At 39.1% G+C, this 21,235-nt stretch overlaps 1 protein-coding gene across 6 annotated transcripts in view; it reads left to right on the top strand.

Annotated features, from left to right (window-relative positions):
- Window positions 1-21,235, top strand: part of Chd7 (chromodomain helicase DNA binding protein 7) — a 184,851-nt gene that overhangs the window by 82,696 nt on the left and 80,920 nt on the right. For all 6 annotated transcript variants that reach the window (XM_047542096.1, XM_047542087.1, XM_047542105.1 and 3 more), the window contains exon 3: window positions 18,797-19,227. In XM_047542096.1, the coding sequence (XP_047398052.1) occupies window positions 18,797-19,227 (431 nt within the window). The remainder of the gene's footprint in view (window positions 1-18,796; window positions 19,228-21,235) is intronic.

Raw genomic sequence — 21,235 nt, 5'->3', positions numbered from 1 at the left:
CCTTCTTTAATCACAACTGAACAAAGCCCTGTCTTTCTCTAGCTATTCCCCTTTCTTTTTCTTATTTAGTCTCAGTGAACTACTTGTAGCTCTAAATGGTTTCATTCCGGAGCCTTCAGACCAGAGCACTCACATCTAGTTAGAAATCTCTTCTGCCCCAACTAAGTGCAGAGTTGAGGCAGTTCCTCCACCCTAATCTGAGTTCTCTCTGTAGTGACCATTGCTCATCTACTCACCTTTGATGGCAGCACACAGAGTATGTAGCCTTGGAGTCCTGGTGCTGACACTTAATGAGCTGCATGACTTAGAGTGTATTACAGGCTTCTCTGGGTTCCAGTTCTCTCCCCTTTACAATGGGAATCATACTCGAACCTATTTAATAGTGTTGCTAGGCAGAAAAAGTAAGATGCTGTGTGTAATGTGCTAAGACTTATACCTGGTACATGGTAAACTGTCTAAAAATTTTTGCTGCTATTCATGCCACATCAGTACTGTTATTACTGCTACTCAAACTTATTTTTGCCAGAATACTATGTTGTCTCCATTATATTTAAGTGGAGTAAGGTCAGTGTCCCTGCCCATCATTGTCTTCATCATATCCTTAGTGCACTTATTGAATATGCAGTGTGCTCAGAGCTGTGGGAACAAAGAGGTGTCTTGGGCAGCTTGCGGGGAAGAGAATGGTCTTAAGGGATGTCCTGCTGCTGGAGGAAGTGTCTTCTGGGCTGAGCTGAACTGATGGCTGAAAGATAACCAGGATCAAGAATCATGTGATAGAAAATGGAGGATTCTGGTTGAAGAAGACAGGGCTGCAGAGATGAGGCCTGCAGAGAAGCTGGGAACTGTCCTGGGCATCATTCAGTGGGAACAAAATGTGTCATACAAAATTGTCTAGTGGCCATTTTACGAGAGTAAAAAGAAACAAGATTATAATATATTATAATATATTTCATTATAAATTATTTTATAATATATTATAATATATTTATAATATATTATACATTTATTACAATAAAATGTATCCAAAAATTGCCTCTAACATATAATGTTTGAATATAACTTCAGCAAATAATATTTAATATAAAAATATTGACAAAGTATTTACCTTCTTTTTTTTTACTCCTAAGTCTTTGAGATTTGGTACGATTTTACTTATTGTAGCAAATATCATTTTGAGTTGACCATGTTCCGAGAGCTCAGTAGCTTCATGTGGCTGGTGGCTCCCACATTGGTCAGCATGGCCTTAGTAAGACAATCAGAAAGTAATGGATCTTGTGTTAAGACACCGGCACTGTGGGTGGAGGGCGATGAAAGGCTTGAACTGCACAGGATGATGGCTACTTCTTGTGTGCTTACTGCAGGAGTGGTGGCCTCTCCATCAAATAGAATTCAGGAAAAGAATACAGGATTTATTTTTGCTTTTGGGTGTAGAGGGGCAGGAGGTAAACTGATGAGCAAGTTTTGGAGTTTGAGGTTTAGGTGGGATGTTAGGCTTCATGGATGTGAGGCTTAGTCCTCAAGGGTCTTATGTTCTGAGGCCTGGGAAGTGGAACCTGGTGCTCTGTAAACCTGGCATGGCCCTGTGTGCTGTCCCTCACCCTCCGTCCCTAGGAAGAGCTCCTTCCCTTGTTCTGGCTTGAGGGCTCTCTTCTTGGGCTTCAGGAAGATGTAAATAGTCATCCCCCACTCCACCAGAGGAAAAAAAGAAGCATCCATGCGTCATAATTTTCAAACATGCCTTATCCTTCCATCTGAAGTGACTGAAATGTTTCACAATTTCATGAGCCATTTGAATTTTAAGCTTTACTTTTAAATGGTGTGCAATAGAATCACAATTCTTTTTTTTTTTTCAAATTGGAAAAAAATAATGATGTTAGAAATTATCTGAACTTTTTTTATTTTTTGGAGGTGAAATTCTGAGAACTTTTTTGAGGTCTCTGTTCAGGTAGGCTTCTATTTGACAGAATCTCTCTAGGTGTGAGGTGAGTGACCATGATTTCCTTATAGTAGGGAGACCATTTTGCTGCCTGTGTTACTCATTAACTCTTCTGTAGGATGATCATTAAGATAGGATAAGAACTCCATCCATCTGTTCATCCATCCCATCAGTCAACATTTTTATGCATTTACAATGTACCATTCTCTTTGTGAGGTCCTGGAGGTACAGAAATAAGCTGTTCTTTAAGAAAAAAAAAAAAAAAATCCCACTTACCACACAGGGACGTAACTGCAATAAAGGAAGAGAAATGCAGACTTGTTTGGGAGTAAAGATGCAACTTAATTATTTGCAGCCTGGAAGGAAGGTGATGCTTGAGCCAAGTAAAAGGGGTGATGAAGGAGAAATTTATATAGATACAAAACAGCGTGTGGTGCTTTCAGAGGATAGCAAGTGTTGCAACATTGCCTTGGACTAGTCAGTAAAGCGTGCCTTCATTTACATTTAGTCATTCAGTGAAAAGTTTAAGGCACTATTGCTGGGCACTGTGGTGGTGCAGCTGCTGTAAAGTGTAAATGCGTGAGGCACATGAGTGCCCTTTCCAAGAGATCAGAGAGCACGTGAACAGCTGCCATGCCCAAAACGAGGGTGGAGACGTGACATTCTCATTCACATTTGACGGCATGGAGAAACTTTGATATTCCACCCACAAACACCAAGCCTACAGTGTGTGTCAGTCCCTGCTTTAGGGACTGGGAATATGTATGTATATTATGTAAAACAGGGAGCATATCACGCTGCTCTCTGTTGTCCCTCAGGGGCTCATAGGACACAGGGCTAGAAGTTCTAACAAGTGGTCAGGCAATGTGATAAATGTTCCTTGACCTTGTGAAGGCACTTGACTTCATCTGCAGAGATCAGGGAAGGCCTCAGGAAGAGGTTATATTGATATTGAGTTTCAAAGATTGAGTAGGAATTATCTGGGAGGAGAGTGGGAGAGGGTGTTCTAGGCATGAGGAATGATATGTCCACAAGTACTAAAATAGGAAAGAGCAAAGTGCCTCTGTGTGACTGCAGTCACTAGGCTTGGCAAGGTGCAATGCATGCTGGGAGAGGCAGAACACAGCTTGGAAAGGTGGGCACAGGGCAGGACCTCAGCAGCCACTTTGAGGGCTTCAGGGAATCCTCAGTGCATGTACAAAAGCTCTGGCAATTTATATTTTAGGATGAGTACTTTGCTAAGATTCAGAGGTGCCTTGAAGAAGATGAGCCTGGTGAAGAAGTCCTCCAGTGGAGGTCTGGATGAGAGAAGCAGAGGGGGTCAGGACTGCTCAGAGGACTGGGAAGGGAGGCAGGTCTCAGCCACCATAGGGCTTATGGAAGTGAGGAGGAAGCACTGGGTTGAGTGACTGGGTCCCAGTGACATCAACCAAGGTGGGAAGTGGGGTGGTTAGCAGAAGAAGGTAGTTTTGATTTCTAGTGTGCTGATTTTCAGATGCCAAGAGGAAATATTAAGTCTTTAGGTAGAAATAAGCACCTAACTCTGTCACGTGGAGAATAGAATCCTGAGGACTTAAAGCTTAAGGGAGAATATAGAGTGATTAGGGGGCAGGCATGAAGGATCATTCGATCAGTGACAGGTAGAACAGGACAGTGTTAGAGTAGCAAAGGGTATCCCCCCCATCAGCCAGTTTTTCTTCTTTTTTTGAAAAGTTTCAACACTCTAGAAAAGCCAAAGGGGGTGGGAGGGGAGGGGGGGAAGGGAAAAAATGGCAGAATGAATCAAACAACATCACCCTATGTAAATTTATGATTACACAAATGGTATGCCTTTACGCCATGTATAGACAGAGAAACAACATGTATCCCATTTGTTTACAATAAAAAAGAAAAAAAAAAAAGCCAAAGGGTTAATAGAATGAACACCTGAAAAATTTTCACATAAAACTAACAACTGTTGGCATTTTGTCACATTTGCTTTAACTTGTTTCTGCCTAAGCCCTCCTAAAGGAAGCAAGGGAGATAGCCATGGAGATTTTATAGTGAGGAGCTATGAGGGCAGATGCAGCTTGTGCAAAGGCCTGAGGTAGCAGAATGCTTTGCTGTGTTTGCCAATAAACAAGGAATTGATGTGGTTGGAGTGAAGGGAGAAAGGGGGATAATTATAGGAAATTAAGAGTGAGGTGGTAGGAAACCATACTATTTAAATAGGGCCTTGTAGGCCTTCGGAAGGACTTTAGATACTCCTGGGAGTGAGAAGGGAAGACCTTTAAGAGATGATATGTGATCTGGTTTACACTTTTAAAGGATCATTCAGACTTTGTAGCAGGTAGACTCGGGTGGAGGGCAAAGCTGGAAGCAAGTAGGTCAGCAGTCAGCTGGAGGCTGCTGCAGTGGTCCAGGCAGTCTCCTATGGCTTGGACTCAGCACTGGAGAAGCTGTTGGGTGCGTGTTCTCTGTTGTATTGAAGGTGAAGTCAACATTATTTTAAGTGAAAGGTCAAAGATGATGCCAGCTATTTGATCTCTGCTGGTGGTCGAGTGGAGTAACAATTTGTGGAGGTGGGGATAGGTGGAGAAATGAAGAATTTATTTAGAGTGCATTAAGATGGAACTTTGGGCACCCAAACAGATGTATTGAGTAGAAAGTTGGACAGAGAAGGCCAGAGTTCATGGGAGTGGTCCGAGCCGGAGGAAGGACTTTGGGATTTACAAACGCCTAGGTGGTAATATTTAGAGTACAGTACTGAGTGAGGGCAGAAGTGTGGATGGAGATGAGATCTAAACCACAAAAATGATGAGTAAAGATCAGCCAGGATGAATCTTCAAGGTAGGAGAGGGGGCAGTCCTGAGATCACATGAAGGAGCAAGGATGAGCAGCTGCGTCAAGTGTCAAGTGCTGGTGATAGGTGAGGTGAGATGTGGACAGGGGACACTTGGGGATCACCTTGATGAGAGAACCATTTTTGTGAAATATTAGCCGGGTTAGAGTAAATTCAAGAGGAAAGAAGGAGAGAAAGTGAAGTTGTCACTTTTTCAAGGACTCTTTTCTAAAAGGGGAGCAGAAAAGCAGGACGAGAGCCAGAGGAAGACATGTCAAGAGAGGCTCAGTAAATATTTGACAAAGTCAAAAAGGATATGCAGGTGGAAAAGAACTGGTCAGGCAGGAGGCAAATTCAAAAGAAGATTGGTAGATCAATTTGGAGGAGATAGCTATTTAAATCATTCCCTGAGGCAGGCTTCTTTAACATGACTGCCTTAAAGAGTGTTGCTACAAAGGTGCGGTGTGTTGGGGGTAACTCGCAGCCAGGGTTGGGTTTGCCTTGGCCATGTTTCTTGACTTCCAGGACTCATGGTGCCCTGGTGGTGGGTATCAGTGCTGCTGCAGTAGAGGCTCAGCTATGCTGAGAATCATTTGGTGCCTGGAGGCTTCTGCATCCTTGCATCCCTGAAGCCAGCACTATCCCCAACCGAGGTCTCCCGGGACCTCTTCTGGATGACCCTTTCCTTGTCCAGTGGCTCTTGTCTCATGATGCTGGGGTTTCAGGCAGAATGGTTTCTGTGTTTTATCCTCTTTGCCCTCCCACCCTCCTCCCCTCCCCTCTTGCCTTTCTGTGGTTTATTTGTTATGGATCTAGGACTTCAGAGGTTCACAGCATGAATGAATTTTGAACACCTAAGCATTATTATTCTGTGCTTAGTGAGCTGTTTAATAAATATTATTTTAAGACATTATATTGAGCACAGACTAAAATTACTGCAAGAAAACCTCAGATGTTAGTTAGGTATCTATGAAGAGATGGTATATTATTGAATGTTCTGAAAGTTTTCTTTTTTAATGTGGAGGGTAAATTGTATTAAAATATTTCATTTAGATTTCTTATTCTGGTATATCTTATTTAACCTAGCCTTTCTAATCATAGGTTTTCAAATCAGTTTTATTTATTTTTTGTGTGTTTGAGAAATTTTCTTACTACTTCCTTCTGAAATTATCTTTATTTCCCTCACACCCTCTTACTTGGGCTTCTTTCCCTACTTTACTTTATTTAAAAAACATTTGTTTTAGGGCTGGAGATGTAGCTCAGTTGGTAGAGAGCTTGCCTCGCAAGCACAAGGCCCTGGGTTCAATCCCCAGTACCACAAAAAAACAAAACAAAACCAAAAAACCAACAACAACAACAAAAAAACACATTTGTTTTAGTTGTAGATGGACACAGTAACTTTATTTTATTTATTTATATGTTGTGCTGAGGATGGAACTCAGGGCCTCACACATGCTGGGCAAGCGCTCTTCCACTGAGTCCCAGCCACAGCCCCCCTACTTTATTTTTTTAAAAGACCTGTGGGGTTGGTTATCATTGGAGCTGGGCTGAATGCAGAGAGCCCCAGAGGGTGTCAGAGTTAGAAGGGACTTTATAGATAAGCTCATCCAGCTTATTCTAAGATGAGGAATTCCAGGCATGTTGATTGTTTTCTTGCTTGTTGTGGTCAACAACCAAACCTCACATGAAATCTTCCAAGTTCTTCCAAGCTGTTAAGCTTTTCCAAAAGGAGCTGCCAGCACATGGAGGGACATCCCCAAGGAGTAGTCTGACGCTCTCTGTCTGGTGCTGATGTACCTGGGTCGGGTGACGGCAGACCCCAGCAACTGCGAGGCCTCGGTGGCATCAGGGCCATCTGGGCCTCGGCTGCTCTGAGGCTGCCCCCATCTGTGCTAGTGTGGTCTTTCCTAGTTGGAGGTAAATCCATCTGTGTTTCCTGTTTGCCAGCTGTCCCTGGGGATGGTGGTGGTGGTCACAGATACAAAAGCCTGTAAGAATGTTTCCCAATAATTTCTGTTTACATTACTGCATTTTCTATTCTAGAAACTAAAGAGAAGAAGTTTAGGTTCTTGAATTAGAAATTGGTTAGTGTTGAACTAGGTATTAGATGATTATTACATTTTGGAACTACCAAGCTTATTCTCACAACTTTGCATGATAAATGTTTAAATCACCGTGGGACAGGGAAACTTCTATCCCTTTGCTGATGATATTCAAAGTAAGTATTGCTACAATATTCCATTTTAATGTGACTAAAGACTTTCTTATTCATTTCCTCCAATTTGTACTTTAAATGAGAATATAAGAACCTAAGTATTTGTATTTTAGGCAGAAATGAAGACATTCTGTCACAAGTCACCTGGAATAATGTATTTTCAAAGCAGTGGTGAAGTTTTGATGTAAACAAGTTAAGATAGAAACAAATTACTCAAATACATATCCTTAGGTAATGGCATCTCAGTAGATTTGCAGTGTTCAAGTATCTAAAACTCTGAAGAAGTTTTCAGAATGGATGTGGTCCAGTTAAATCACACAGCTGTTTAAACTGAAGCAGCTTAGTTCAGAGGGTACTGCTGTTTTATAACCATATTTAAAAATCTTGTTCCTCTTTTACTCCCTGAAACTGAGTTCAGAGATATAATGGATCCCATTATAGGTAAAAGGTCTGTGACTCAGCCATCGAGCTACTCAAACTCTTGGCTGTTTTAATTGCCACCATTAAAGCTTTAGTACTTTTATCTCATAAAAATAGATATCATTGATGTAAAATGTATGCCTATTGAAGATACATGTGTACCTCTGCCCTTAGAGTTAGCTAATCAGCCATTTGAGTCTGAAGTTAGTTAGGTTTTATGCAGATGGGAACATGGCATATATCACAGATTTGTTCTGATTTAGTCATTTAATTAAGAAATTCATTGGTAGTAAGGGCAACATCTAGCTTGAATACCTCCCATGAACATTCTTATTTTGGTTTTGGTTTACATTTTATCTACACTTAATTGAAGGAACAGTGGTGGATTTTTACCACGTCCTGTCTTGAACCCCAGAAAAGAGTTTTCTCTGATTCTAGTACTGTGATCTCAGCAAGTCAAGGGAAAGGCATACATCACTCCTCTTCCCTATTTGACACATCTGTATACATTTACATGTGGTAATTAGAGGTGTAGCTCTGTCTATCTTATGGTGAATACTTGTGGACAAAAATACAAGCCCTGCAAAGGGGGAAATATCAAAGTGTGAAGGAAAATCCAAGAACACAGTGGGGGCTAAATATTAAAGCATAAAGAGCTGGTTCTTGCTGGGCCTTTCCTTCTACTATTATGCTAGCATGTCACACTCCTTCATTATTCATATAGTTGTGCACAAGCAAGGTGAGAGTCTCTTGAACAGCTCTAAAATGAGTGCATCTCAAGAAAGTTTAACTGCCAACCATTTGTGCACATATTTATTTCTCTTTTGCAATAATAGGGAATAATTGGTGGGATATTTCATTAGGTCATTCATTTCCACTGTTGTGATTGTGTAATTCTGTTCAGATAAGAGAAAAAAAATCTTACTGTAAAAGGGACTTGAATCCTAACCATTCTAAAACTAAAACCTACGAACACGAAACATTTCTGAGCTAATGTACATAGCCAGGCTTCTCTTCTTGCCCAGCTGTGTAGATTCAATTATAATAATTTTCTCAGTTGCATAACATTGCTGTTTGTTTATTACTGCGTTATTAGTCAGTGAATGAACCTCCCTCTTTTTGACCCTTCAGCAGTGTTTATAAAATACTTAATTGCTTTGGTATCTTCCGTTTTGTGTGTAATTCCAGCTGGAAGGAGTCATGGGGACATAGTCTCCTTTTAAGTGTTAAATTGTCTGTTTCAAATGTTCAGTAAACTTTCTTTTAAAATAAGTATCAAGAGCCTTTAATATTGCTTATTGCACAGTTTCTTGGATTTTTTTTTTAAACGAAAGGTTTTTTCTTTTAAAATCTTCTCCCTGTGACAGTTTAAGTGGTACATAACTGACTAATGTCCGTCTTGCTTGTGACAGCCACTGTGCTCTTCTGTCTGAGTGGTTCCCATCTTTGTTCGGTTGGTAGGTTGCACCCTACTTTCCTTGCCATGACCTCTTCCTTCCCTTTGGAGGAACGAGCAGGGAGCAGTACCAGAGAGGTAGTGGTCATAGTGGCTGATGATGTGGGTTTTGAGAGCAGTTGCCTGTTCGAATCCTCTCTCCCCTTATCATTAACTCGTATAACCTCTTTCAGTGCTTTGGTTTCCCCATTTGAAAACTGGGAACAATTTCATAAGGTTCCTATGAACGTGAAGCAGAGCTTAGCACAAGAAGTGCTCATTGACACCTCAGCAGCAGTGTCTTTACAAAGGCATAGGGAAACTGCTATGCTGTCTGCCTGTGGAAGCCTAAACATCTGACCAGGAAAGGGGGGCATCTAGTTGAAAAGGTCAGAAAGCATTTCCTACAGAATTAAGAGGATTTTAAGGTATGTGTTAATTTTAATGTGTTTGTGTGTGACACATTACCACAAATTTTGTGGCTAAATGCACTATCAAGGGATCAGGGTTTGGGCATGGTTCTACTGGGTTCCCTGCTTAGTCTCATGAGGGCCACAGTTGAGTGTCCTGAGGACTGTGTCCTCATCTAGAGTCTTGACTGGGGAGAAATCTGCCTCCAGGTCCATTTGGTTTTTGACAGAATTTACTTCCTACGCTGTATGTCTGGGGGCTCCAGTTCTTGGTGGCTCTCACCCAAGGCCACCCTCAACTGGTACAGGCTGCCTGCTATTCCTGCCCATGTCCTTTCCCCAATGTGATTGCTGGCTTCTTCAAAACTACTAACAGTCTTCCACTCTCTTTAATAAAAAGCCTCCCCTGAGTGAGTCCAATGGGTCCTACCCAGGGTAATTGCCCTTTTAAGTAACTCCAAACCAGTGATCTGGGAACCTTGATCAAACCTGTGAAATCCTTTCACCTCTTCATATTCCCTTGGCTTGAAGTCATAGTCTCTTCACACTCAGTGGAGAGATAATGGGACCATCTTAGAATTCTGCCTCCCACAAGACGTGAATAAGTTTTTATAGAATCAAAGTAGTCTATCATTAAGCATTTATTGCATACTAAATTTGCTAGACTTTCAGTCTCTGAATCCTGGTGAACTTGCCTAGAGTGTGTAAATTAACTTTATCACTGAGCTTCTTATAAATTGTTTTCCCCTTCAAAGGTTGCTCTATTCCCAATTCTGCACAAACCTCTAGCATTGTTCAGTGTTAAAGATGTACCTCTTGTCAGTCTTTGAAGTTTGACTTTTCAAATGCATAGGAATATGTTATTCTTAGTACTTTTAATATTGACTATTTTAAAGTAGTAGAAACCTGAATGCAAACTTGGTATAAATTACTTTTCCAGAGAAAAGTTATACACTTGACCTTTCTAGTTGAAAGATCAAACTTTGCTGTTGAGTATACCACTTTTAGCAAAATATCATGTTCAGTATATGGTAAAAACTTGTTGAACTGAGTTAAATTCTTTTTAGTATGTAAGTTTGACCCTTGTATTTAGTGCCTTTGAATAGGATCTGTCCATGCAAAACATTCTAGCCAGCACGCAAGCACGGTTGTCTTGTATTTTACTGATTTTGGTCTTGGGTAAGCTGGGTAGCTTCAGGTATGCATGTCTACTGCCAAATTCAAGCTTCCTGACACACCTTTGAGAAAAGTATGGACCTTAGGGCCAACTTGAAGCAAACCAGATAAATTGTGTGAAACGGGAGTTGTTTCTGTAGGTACTCATTCATTCTGAGTTACGAACGTGAGCCCACTAAGGGAAAGGCACTCTCTGCAAGGTGGCCTAAGCAAAGAAAGAATACAGAAGGGAGAGATCATAAAGTTGAGTTCAGCACCAGGAGCCTGTCATCTTTGCTGTTTTTACTTGTAGCAAGAAATGTCCAATAAAAGATAACACTTGATTTAATACCCTAAGGAGTTGAGAAATTCAGAATAAGCAGGTGAAAGTGTGACTGTTTCAGATTCTTCTAACAGGTTCATATTTTGGTTGGTTTATGATATGCTAGAGGCATCATGATGCCCATGTTGCCAACCTTGCTTTTTCTCAGGGTGTTGCACTTGTAGGGTAATGGGTGAGCACACCAGCTATAAACAGGGGCCACCCTTCTTTTATGTACTGGGAGACCCAAGAAATTATTATTCACCATTCCTGCCATAAGCTTTGGACTATGTTGTGTTTGTGGTGTTTTTTTGTTGTTTCTCTACTTACTGATACAGTGATAGTTTCTGTTGAACCCTCCGTATTTCTCTTCCTTCTATCTAAAGAATTTTAGGCATAGGATATGTTCAAAATCAGGAACAAACTGGTTACTTGCATACCCTTTTTGGAAAGCCAGCTAGTGTAACAACAGCACTCAAGTCTCATAGAAACAATTAAGCTAATTTTTCCAAGCACTTACAAAGTGATGAAGACATATCAAAAGCATGTCCAGTTTAACATTAGTTCGCCTCTGTGCCCTAAGTGGTGCATGTATGGACAGACTCTTTCAACCTATGATCCCTAAATGTAAAGCTACGACTCTATCCGGTGCTTATCCTAAGAAGTAACAATCTATTAAGAGGCTGGAGAAAGGAATTGACTGAGAGTTCTTGAAATACAGTAGATTAAATAAAAAATGACATAAGCAGTTTGGTGGTTTGGGGAGAGTTTTTAGGGTAAGAAGAGGGCTTATCTATTTCTGTTTCTTAAAGACATGGAACAGTCCCTGGGGCAAGGTAGATCTGAGTATTGACTGAACTGAATTATACTTCTATCAGTCCGAGATTTTGAGAATCGTACTAGGTGATGTTTGTCACCTATGGAGCACAATAAGAATTATCAGTTCTTGTCTACATTTTAAATCTTTGGGTGAAAAACTGGGGATACTCTACAGCTGTAGTTCAGAACTAGAGTTCTCTTCTGACCCTTTGGAGTTAAAAGTTCCTAATTTGTATTAAATTAAAAGCCATGGTAATCTGTAGGTGGTGGTTAGGGTTTTAGAATGAAAGCCATTTTCATTTTGGAGGAGGACAGAAAGCTGTTTCCTAGGCTTGTGCCGTGGCCGCAGTCAGACTTGGAGCCCTCCACAGCCACCCCTGCTGTTGTGGCACTCCGTTGTCAGGTGCCCAGTCACATTTCAGAGCTTCTCAGGGAAGGCTGGGTAAAGTGCCTGAGCTTTGTAGCTACATCTCCTGTATCAGAATTCCAGTTTTGTCATTTTCCAACTGTGAAATTTGGTGTAAATTAATCCTGAAGTTTCAGTTTCCTCCTCTGTAAGACAGCACTAATAACCCTGCTGGACCAGCTTCAGAGGGCTCTTGTAAGAACTGAAGAGAGGAGATGTATAAAACACTTACTAGAGCTCATGTACAAGTAGTTAACTGTATAACAAATGGTTATAAGAACACATCAGTATAGTGTCCTGAGATGGCTTCAGGACTTCTGGCATCCTGGTGGTATCTCTCCCCTAACACTAGGGTCGGTTATCAGCACCCTTTTCCCATTGCCTGGGAAGGCCTGGCTGGAGGTGGCCTCGCTGGCACATTAGCATGGCTCAGGGCCCCTGGGGCGGCCCCTTCCCCGCAGGACTTTAGGGCAGCACCCAGTCCTGTGTGTGAAGTTTCATTATAGCCTCACAGGTGGAGAAGATGCAGGACAAGGGGAGATGACCACAGGGACCACAGTGCTGATCTCCCACGATAGTGAAGAACTGTGGACAAACAGCCTGTGCTCCTCCCCTGAGGAGTGTGCATGTTCCAGGTGGAATTTGTCAGGTACTTAGTAAAGGCTTTAGCATTGGTGGAGTTTCACTGCTGTATTATTTCATTCAAACTGACTGGAGAAATACCACAGTGTAGTGTTTTACACATTAAAAATGTTGTTTGACAGTTCCTATGGTATGGCTGCACTCCAAAATATGAAGAAAATGCTCAGTATTCTGTATCTGATGTGAAACTATTCAACATTAAATTTGATATGACTGCTTCTTTCATTATTTTGGCTCTACTAATTCAAAATGTGTTTATAATTTAGATGCCATAAAAGTGGCTCATGTTGATTTGTAGCTGTTTAAGATGTTGTTTGAAGGGTGAATCAAAAATACAAGCAGAAAACCAAAGATTTAAAAATGCCTTCAGATAATTTTTAAGTTAGTTTTTTAAACAATAATTTAAGAAAATCCAATTCTAAAATTTAATGTCTGAAAATCATTATTATTACATTATGATATTTTAGAATTCGTTTTATTTAACTTGGTAATTCTCTTGACTGTGTCTATATTGTAACAAATTGTGCAAATCATCCTTATATGATTATACTAATATTCCTATTTTATTCCTACCAGTGACTTAAATGAAGCATAAAAGAAACCAGTTCAGTGAGCTGCTTCAGTGCGTTGTATGTAAACTTGTATTTGTTCATGGAGTCATGTGCTGCCTTTAAACACTTTTGATAATCCCTACTTTGAGACAGATAGACAGATACACACATATAACACATTTATCCCTATCCCAGAGAAGGTAATGGCTTTGTCCTGCTTTAGGCTGTAATAGTATTCTCAAATGTATAATTTGGAGAACACTTTTACTCGAGATATTGGGAAAAAGTGATGGCATTGTTAAATACCTTTAGGACATTATGTGTACCATAGAATGAATATTGTTTATTCAGCATTCTTAAGACCAAAGGTGTTTAGGATCTGATTTGGGGTTGGATTTTGAATATTTGCATATACATAATGACATATCTTGGAGATGGGACCCAAGTCTAGACACTAAACTCATTTATATTTTGTATGAACTTTAATACCATATACATAGTATATAGCCTGAAAGTAATTTTATGTAATATTTTAAATAATTTTTCACATGAAACAGTTTTATGGTGTCAGATTTTCCACTGTTTTAGTCCTGTTGGTGCTCAGAAAGTTTCTGATTTTGGATCATTTCAGATTTTGGATTTTTGTATTAGGACTGCTCAACCTGTATGTTCAGTTCCCCCCACTCTCAGCCTGAATCTTCCTTTCATGTGATACCTTCAAATATCCTAAAGTTAAAACATATCCAATAGTTCTTGCCTTCTCAACTAGTTCATATGACCAATAAGCCTGATATTCATGTTTTGGTGTTTGTAAGTATATCCATTTAACCAACATTTTTTTTCCTGGAAATTGGTAGGGGACTGAGTAAAACTAATTGGCATAGAAAAGGCTTGAACTTTAGGCCAACTCTATTTATACTAAATACAGCCAAGCAGAAAATATTCTAGTACCTGATTGAATATTAAGAATATTTTTGTACTTATTCTCTATCAGAGGTTCAAAGTTAAAAATTATTTTAGTTGACTATTCAGATAAATGTCTGCTTATCTTGATTTACTCTCCCACAAAATGTATCTTAAAACCTTGCTTATAATGTGTTTTATGCCTTTAACCACTGAGTGTGAGGCATGATTCGATGTTCAGGCTGTTTTCATTGAGGAAACAGACTCCTGGCCAACACCTGTCTACCTTCTGTCCCAGCTGGGCTGACTTCCTTAGGAAGCCTCATTGGTCTAAGTCTGGTTAGGTGCTCTGCATTCCAACCCCATCCCAACAGCAGGTGCTGTGTCTCCCTTGTTCACTGTTTTATCCTCAAATATCTTTTGAATGAATAAACAAATTGGGCACCAGATATTGAATTCATCTTCTTTTTATCATCTGTTGTAACACATCTCAGTAGGATGTACTTGGACCTTTGCTAGTGCTCTTTGAATCATTGCACATTCTTGACTGGAGATTGAGCTCTAGTTTTCATATCAGAATTCCTTTCTTAAAGAGTGTAGAGGGGTCAAGAGCCTGGGAAATGCTGGAAAAAAGAATGTCAACAACAAAAATGGGTCACCAAAGCCATTTAAAAAATACCAACTAATACGTTTCAATCTTAGATGACATTTAATATTTGTATTTTTATAAACCATTTGAACTATAGTTTGGTATGTTTAAAGCTTGAATTTCTTTTTCCTTGGGTCTTCAGTGACTGGCCATTTCTTCACTAGGATCGAATTTTATCTGACAGCTCATGTGCATCCTCTTTATCACCTCCCTTTAGCTTAATTTGCAAAAATTCATACCTCTTCTGAAGCACCACATTACTCTGGTCCTGTTGGTAGTGCCTTCCTTTTTGTAAACCATTATTTTGATGTTAGGATTGTTTGTATATAAATAAATTCATACAAATAAGTACATGTTTTCCTGAAAATAAAATGTTTACCCATAGATAGTCTAGGATCACTAAATGTCTGCAAAGATTATACATATTGGAAGCATTACATACTGTTAACATTGTGTTGCTCACTTGTGTCGCTAAACATTGGTAACAGGTTGAGGCTTCAGGAGTATAATTAAGTCGGAAATAGTGGACGAATCTTGGAAGAAAAGTGCACCTGAGATTAAAAGTTTCTTTTTCCACATTTTCCCCCTCCTCCCCCCTCCCATAATGCTTCTGAGCATTTTAGTCAGGTGTGCTTAAAACTAGCAGAGGGCTCCCCTCACTCCCCCTGCCTCAGCTCTCCTTGGGTTTAATTTGCAACCTGTTCATTTTGCTGTTTTATATAAGGTAACTTCGTTTGTTTTCTAATTTATGTGCTATGAATAGTGGAGTTAAAGATAAAAACAATAATCCTTAGCTTATGGTAATCTTTTCAACAAAACACACACATTCAGAGTCACTTCTATTTGTTGTTTAAATACCATTTGTGCTGTTTAAGTTCCAAAAGTTTATGGCACAGTTCTTATGTATTCCATAATATTCCAAGGGCTGGTAGAATTATGATAGAAAATATGACATACAGAAAGTCCTACAGGGCATATTTAAAAATACCTTTGGTATCTAACAATTTTCCACATTTGATCTAATAAACGCAAGGTTTTAGGGATGCCCTATATGGTAATATCAGATGTTAATGGCATTGATTACCTGTCAGGCAGTGGGAATTGATGGGAAAATGTCTGCTGTAAAATTAAATAGCATTAGAGAAGACGGCACTATGCATCTGGTGGGGGTGGTAGGGGACGTTGGGCCTGGGAGACTTTGTCAGGGTATTACTGGGAGCTCCAGGTTTTTTTTCCCCACATGATTAAGGCAGGCCATCTGTTCTTTGTTAAATGTTTACAAAAACAGCTTTTCTCTAAAAGATTTAAGGAGATGTAGGTCTGGTAAACACTATAATATTTCTGAGCACCTTTTTCACCCTATTTCAGATAGTACCAAAACATCATACTGCTACATATCAAATACGATTAATGCTTTTTTGTATTTAATCTTTACTTTTTTCCTCCTTATGGAAGATTAAATTTTTTTACTGAGTTACTAATTTATGGCATCATTTATTTCTAAAAGAAACATGTAAAGTGATTTGTATGCAAAAGTGTGTAGATAAATTTTCAGTCTTTCTGTATTGTGTGCTACATGCTTTTTCTAATTCATAAATGTGTGTGAGGGAGTCTCTCATTAGAAGTTGGTGTTCTTTTATTGGAGTTGATGCCATGCAGATTGAAGAAGGTTACACATACCTGGTATTAATCTATCATTATACATTTTGATCATTGTTAAGATGACTAAAATTCCAAGAACAACTTTTTTTCCCATTACTTGAAAAATATCTTCCCCCAAATAAGTTTGATTTCTGTGTCCCTTGCAAAAAAGATGCAGTCTTTTCCTTTTTAATTACAATAGGAAATAATATGTAATAATCCAACTGGACTTCAGCTGTTTAATATAATAAAACAGTTGAACCAGATCCCATTAAGGCTTAGGTAATGGTAATATGGACAGTGACTCAGTTGATACTTAAGAGGGAAGAGTTGAGGGGTAGAGGGTGACTTCTGTGTGGGTTAGGTGTGTTACCCCTACACAGAAGCTGCTCAAGTAGTTTTTTTTAAGTTGTAGGTGGACATAATACCTCCATTTTATTTCCATGTGGTGTTGAGGATCAAACCCAGGGCCTCATGCATACTAGGTGAAGGCTGTACCACTGAGCCACAGTCCCAGCCCACTCATGTAAATTTACACATATGCTTTCTTCCCCAAACCTCGACCTTGATTCTCTCCTTTCTGTTATGTCCTTAGCCTTTGTCAGGATCATTCCTTCTCATTTATGACCAAGAAAGGGCAATATGTGTTTTAAGAGTTTTTAATATCGCAAGATTTTGGAACAGACTTTGGAAATCATCTAATCCAAAATCTTTGCTTCGCAGATGAAGAAACTGTACTCCCAGATAGATAAAGTGATTTCCCTAGATTATACAGCTAATGGTGGGGCCCAAAATAGAATTTTAATTTCTCAACTCAAAGTTCTGAGCTCTTTCTCTTCTGTCAGTGCAGCTGGAGAATTGAATGAAGGTGTTTTGAGTGACCGTGGCAGGTTTTAGTTAGACTAGTGTAGCTACCTTGTATGCAGGCAGTGGTTTGATTTTTAAAGGAGTTTCTGAGTCACTGCTTTAGAAATTGAGTAAAACCTGTGGAGTCTTTTCAGAAAACTGCCTGTGTCTAAGATTTCAGGAGATGGACAGAGCAGATCTCAGCTCTGTCCCTTTTGTGGTCCTGGGTGGCTAAATAGCCTCTTTGAACCCTTCCTTCCTGAAAGATGTTGTAAGAGTCAAGTGAACTTACATACAATGTCTCAATACATAGCATCAGATAGATGTTCAATAAATATTAGTTGTATTGGGTTCTGATTTGTATTGCCTATATTTTCATGTTTGATTCTAACCTTCCTCCTTGGACCATAGCAAACCTTGGTGTAGATATCTCTGTGGTGTGGCCTGGGGCTCTCCTGTCTGATCTGCTTTTGTAGGTTGTGTGGTGTATCAGTTTCCATGCCAGTCTCAGTTCTGTCACTTACCATCTGTAACTCCTCGGACAAGTTTCTTTATCTTAGAGTGTTACTGTCCTAAGCTATAAAATTAGAAGGATCATCATATTTCACTCTTAGGACTGGTTTGGGAATTCAGTGGTATCATGAGTGCAAAGCACACGCCTGGCATATAGTCAGATTGCTTATCTTACAGTTACTACATTCCAGGAGAAATACATGAGGAAGACAAGAAACGAGTGACAACTGTAGATTTAACTTCTTTAGGTATAGGTTTATCAGATGTCCTGGTTCAGGTCATAAGCTGTGAAGGCTGTTTTATATAGGAGTCATTTGCTCTAATCTCAGCTGACGACTCAGCATCCCATCTCAATTGGTGACTTCTTTTTCTACTGTTGTAAAGATAGTCTCTGGATATGTCCCTGGTGAACATGAGGAATCTTCTGCAAGGTGTATCTAATTGACTGTTGAGTTCTCTCTTCCTCAGTGAAATTTCAAAATGCAAAGCTTTAAGAAGTTAAGAGAAAGGTTGTTCACATTCCATACAAGTACAAGAGATTTAACAAAAACAAAATTATAAAAGTTTAGATATGTGCTTTAATTTGACATTTTAATGTCATTTAAACCAGAAATGACCTGCACTCTATAAGTTTTATGTGTTGTGTTTACACTTTGATTTTATACTTCAAGATACCAGAATCTTTCAGTTCAGTATACTCTATCTTCTTAAAAATGGCTAAATTATACATGTTTAATTTGAGTCCCAGTCTCACAAGAGAAAAAGAAGTCTGCTTAGACTTAACTCTTAGTGGTTTGGCTTTTGTTACTGTTTTATAACCTACCATTTCTCACATAATCTGTTTAAAAAAATAGTTAAGTGACAGTTTTTCCCTTCTTTCACTGATTTTTTTTTTTTTTTTGTATTATTAAATTGAAATTAAGAGCATTCCTCTTAAGGAAGCTTTTTTTTTTTTTTTAATGAAAGAAAATTATAGATTCCACATCTGTAGAGTTGATAAAATAGGCGCTACCCTTGAATATAGTTTCAGAAACAGCAGCCACTTGCTTTCAGTTCCTTTCCTCATTATGAAGAATGATAAACTAATTTCAATTCCCATTTGTGTCTCTCAGCATTCTCCATCGGAGCCCTTTCTAGAGAAACCAGTGCCGGATATGACTCAGGTTAGTGGGCCGAATGCTCAGCTAGTGAAGAGCGATGATTACCTGCCGTCCATAGAACAGCAGCCACAGCAGAAGAAGAAGAAAAAGAAAAACAACCACATTGTTGCAGAGGATCCCAGTAAAAGTTTTGGTAAAGATGACTTCCCTGGTGGGGTTGATAACCAAGAACTAAATAGGAACTCTCTGGATGGGTCCCAAGAAGAAAAAAAGAAAAAGAAAAGGCCGAAGGCAAAAAAAGACCCGAAGGAACCGAAAGAACCCAAGGAGAAGAAAGAACCCAAGGAACCCAAGACCCCGAAAACCCCCAAGATTCCCAAAGAGCCAAAGGAAAAGAAAGCAAAAACTGCCACGCCAAAACCCAAATCCAGCAAAAAGTCAAGGTAGGCTGTGGGAAGAAACCACCACCACAAACACAAATGGTCCAGAAAGGAGCCGCAGGCAGTGATGGAGAATGAGTGGGAGAGGGCGGGAGGGGCACCTATTTGTGTTCATCACTTTTGAGTGTCTTTCCCTAACATTCAAACTAAAAAGTGAAGTTTTTCATGTACTCTGAGATTTAGGACTCAGTTCTTATGAACTGTCGATTTAGAGATCTTACTAGGTAAATATTATTTAAAAATCAGCTCTTTATATTTTTGTGAGTTTGTCATTTAACACATGGAATTAAGTTAACAGCACACTCATTTGTAAACATAGACCAGCTATCTCATCTTCAGTGGCTATGCAGAACTGGATAGGAAGGATTACAGGAGAAGGCAAGGTCACTATGTCACTAAGCATTTCAGTCCTGTTTCCCAGAATTTGAAATAGGAGAATTAATTTTCTTCACTTGGTGAAGTAAGTCCTACAGTGGCAGGCTGAAGTTGGAGTGGGCAGTGTGGGAGAAATCAAATAGCACTCATCCATTATATATGTATTCAAGAGTGGCATGGATTTTAGGTTTAGGGAAGAACCTCCTTCACTCTCTACTCCCCACCAACACTCTGACCCCCCAGAAGGCATATTTATTCAGTAAGAAAAGCTGAGAGGAGAAGACATTGAAGACTAATTTTTTTCATTTGTACTGAACATTTCTAACAACTGTTCTGAACCGGTTCCAAACATCTGAATCTATTTTTCAGAATATGGCTTATGTTAGAAAATATAGTTTCCAGATGGAACTATGGTCAGACTTTGTTAATCTGAGCCTGTTGCAAGCTCTGTTAGAAAACATGCTTCACTCTCTGCCTCCATGTGCATGCACAAACACACACATGTGCACACACACTCAACTCAGCAGTTGCCTTGAGCTTTTTCAGATTGCTAGCCCATAAACCCTTTCACTTATGGGCTGTGCTGTGTGTACACGAGTAGGTACATGGATACAGTAGAAGAAATTAAATCCGTGATAAGAAAGATGTTAAAAAAAAAGAATGAACCTGGTTTTACGGTTTTCTGCTGAAAAATAACCTAAACAACCCCAATACATTATTCTGTAGTATGTCAAAAGTTTAAATCATAGACCTTTAAAATTTTTGCTCTTACTACCTTTTATGGTACACACACAACTCCATTATATTCAAGAACTCAAACTTGCCAATAATGAAATATTTGCACTTTTGAGTTTTATTTGATGTCTCAGTATCTGGTCCTTAATTGAAAAGCATTATTTTTTTCTCCTTATGAACATTCTTCTAAACTCAGAACCCATTGCAAAATCTGTTTTCATTTATTTAAGAAATATTTCATTCATTAAGTGCCTAGTATTTGCAGGTACTATTTCAAGTGTTAATAATATAATGGTGATCAAGGAAGACACAGTAGGAAATTTCAGTCTGACTTTATCAGGTGGTTTAAAAAATATGTAATTGCCTAAATCTAAATACTATGCTTTGATAGGAAGAAGCATGTGCTTGTTTCTCCCAAGGGAAAAAGAAATCAAAACAAAAATCTTTAAAAAGAACCTATTCTTTTTCTTAAAAAAAAAAAAAAAAGGAGTCTGTGTTCTAAGCTTTTGTAAAGTTCAGAAAATACATCACCAATATTAATTATATCATCAGGTATATCTGGTCTTAATATATCTCACCTTAATTTTTAAAATTCTTTCCCTAATGGTAAACATTGATAAAAGAAAAATGACAATATTGGAGAAATTGTCAAATATTTCTAAGGGTATCCATATCCTTTCAAGCTCTGAGATTGGCCTCTTCTTTTAAAACTTAAACAAATTCTTACCGTGTATACAGAGCCTGGAGACAGAATATTAAAAGGCTGTAGTTAACAATGAAACTGGTGAAGTTTCCCTAACAACTTTAAGCAACTGTTTGAAATGGGGGACATCAAATGTCCTCAGTCCTGGGCATGCCATGCATCCTTGGTTCTGATAGAGACCCTCTGTGTACCCCAGAG

The sequence above is a fragment of the Sciurus carolinensis genome, chromosome 1 (genome assembly GCF_902686445.1).
Source record: "Sciurus carolinensis chromosome 1, mSciCar1.2, whole genome shotgun sequence".
Taxonomy (NCBI): Eukaryota; Metazoa; Chordata; class Mammalia; order Rodentia; family Sciuridae; genus Sciurus; species Sciurus carolinensis.
Note: the sequence above shows the minus strand (reverse complement) of the source record. Positions and strands in the feature narration are given on the sequence as shown.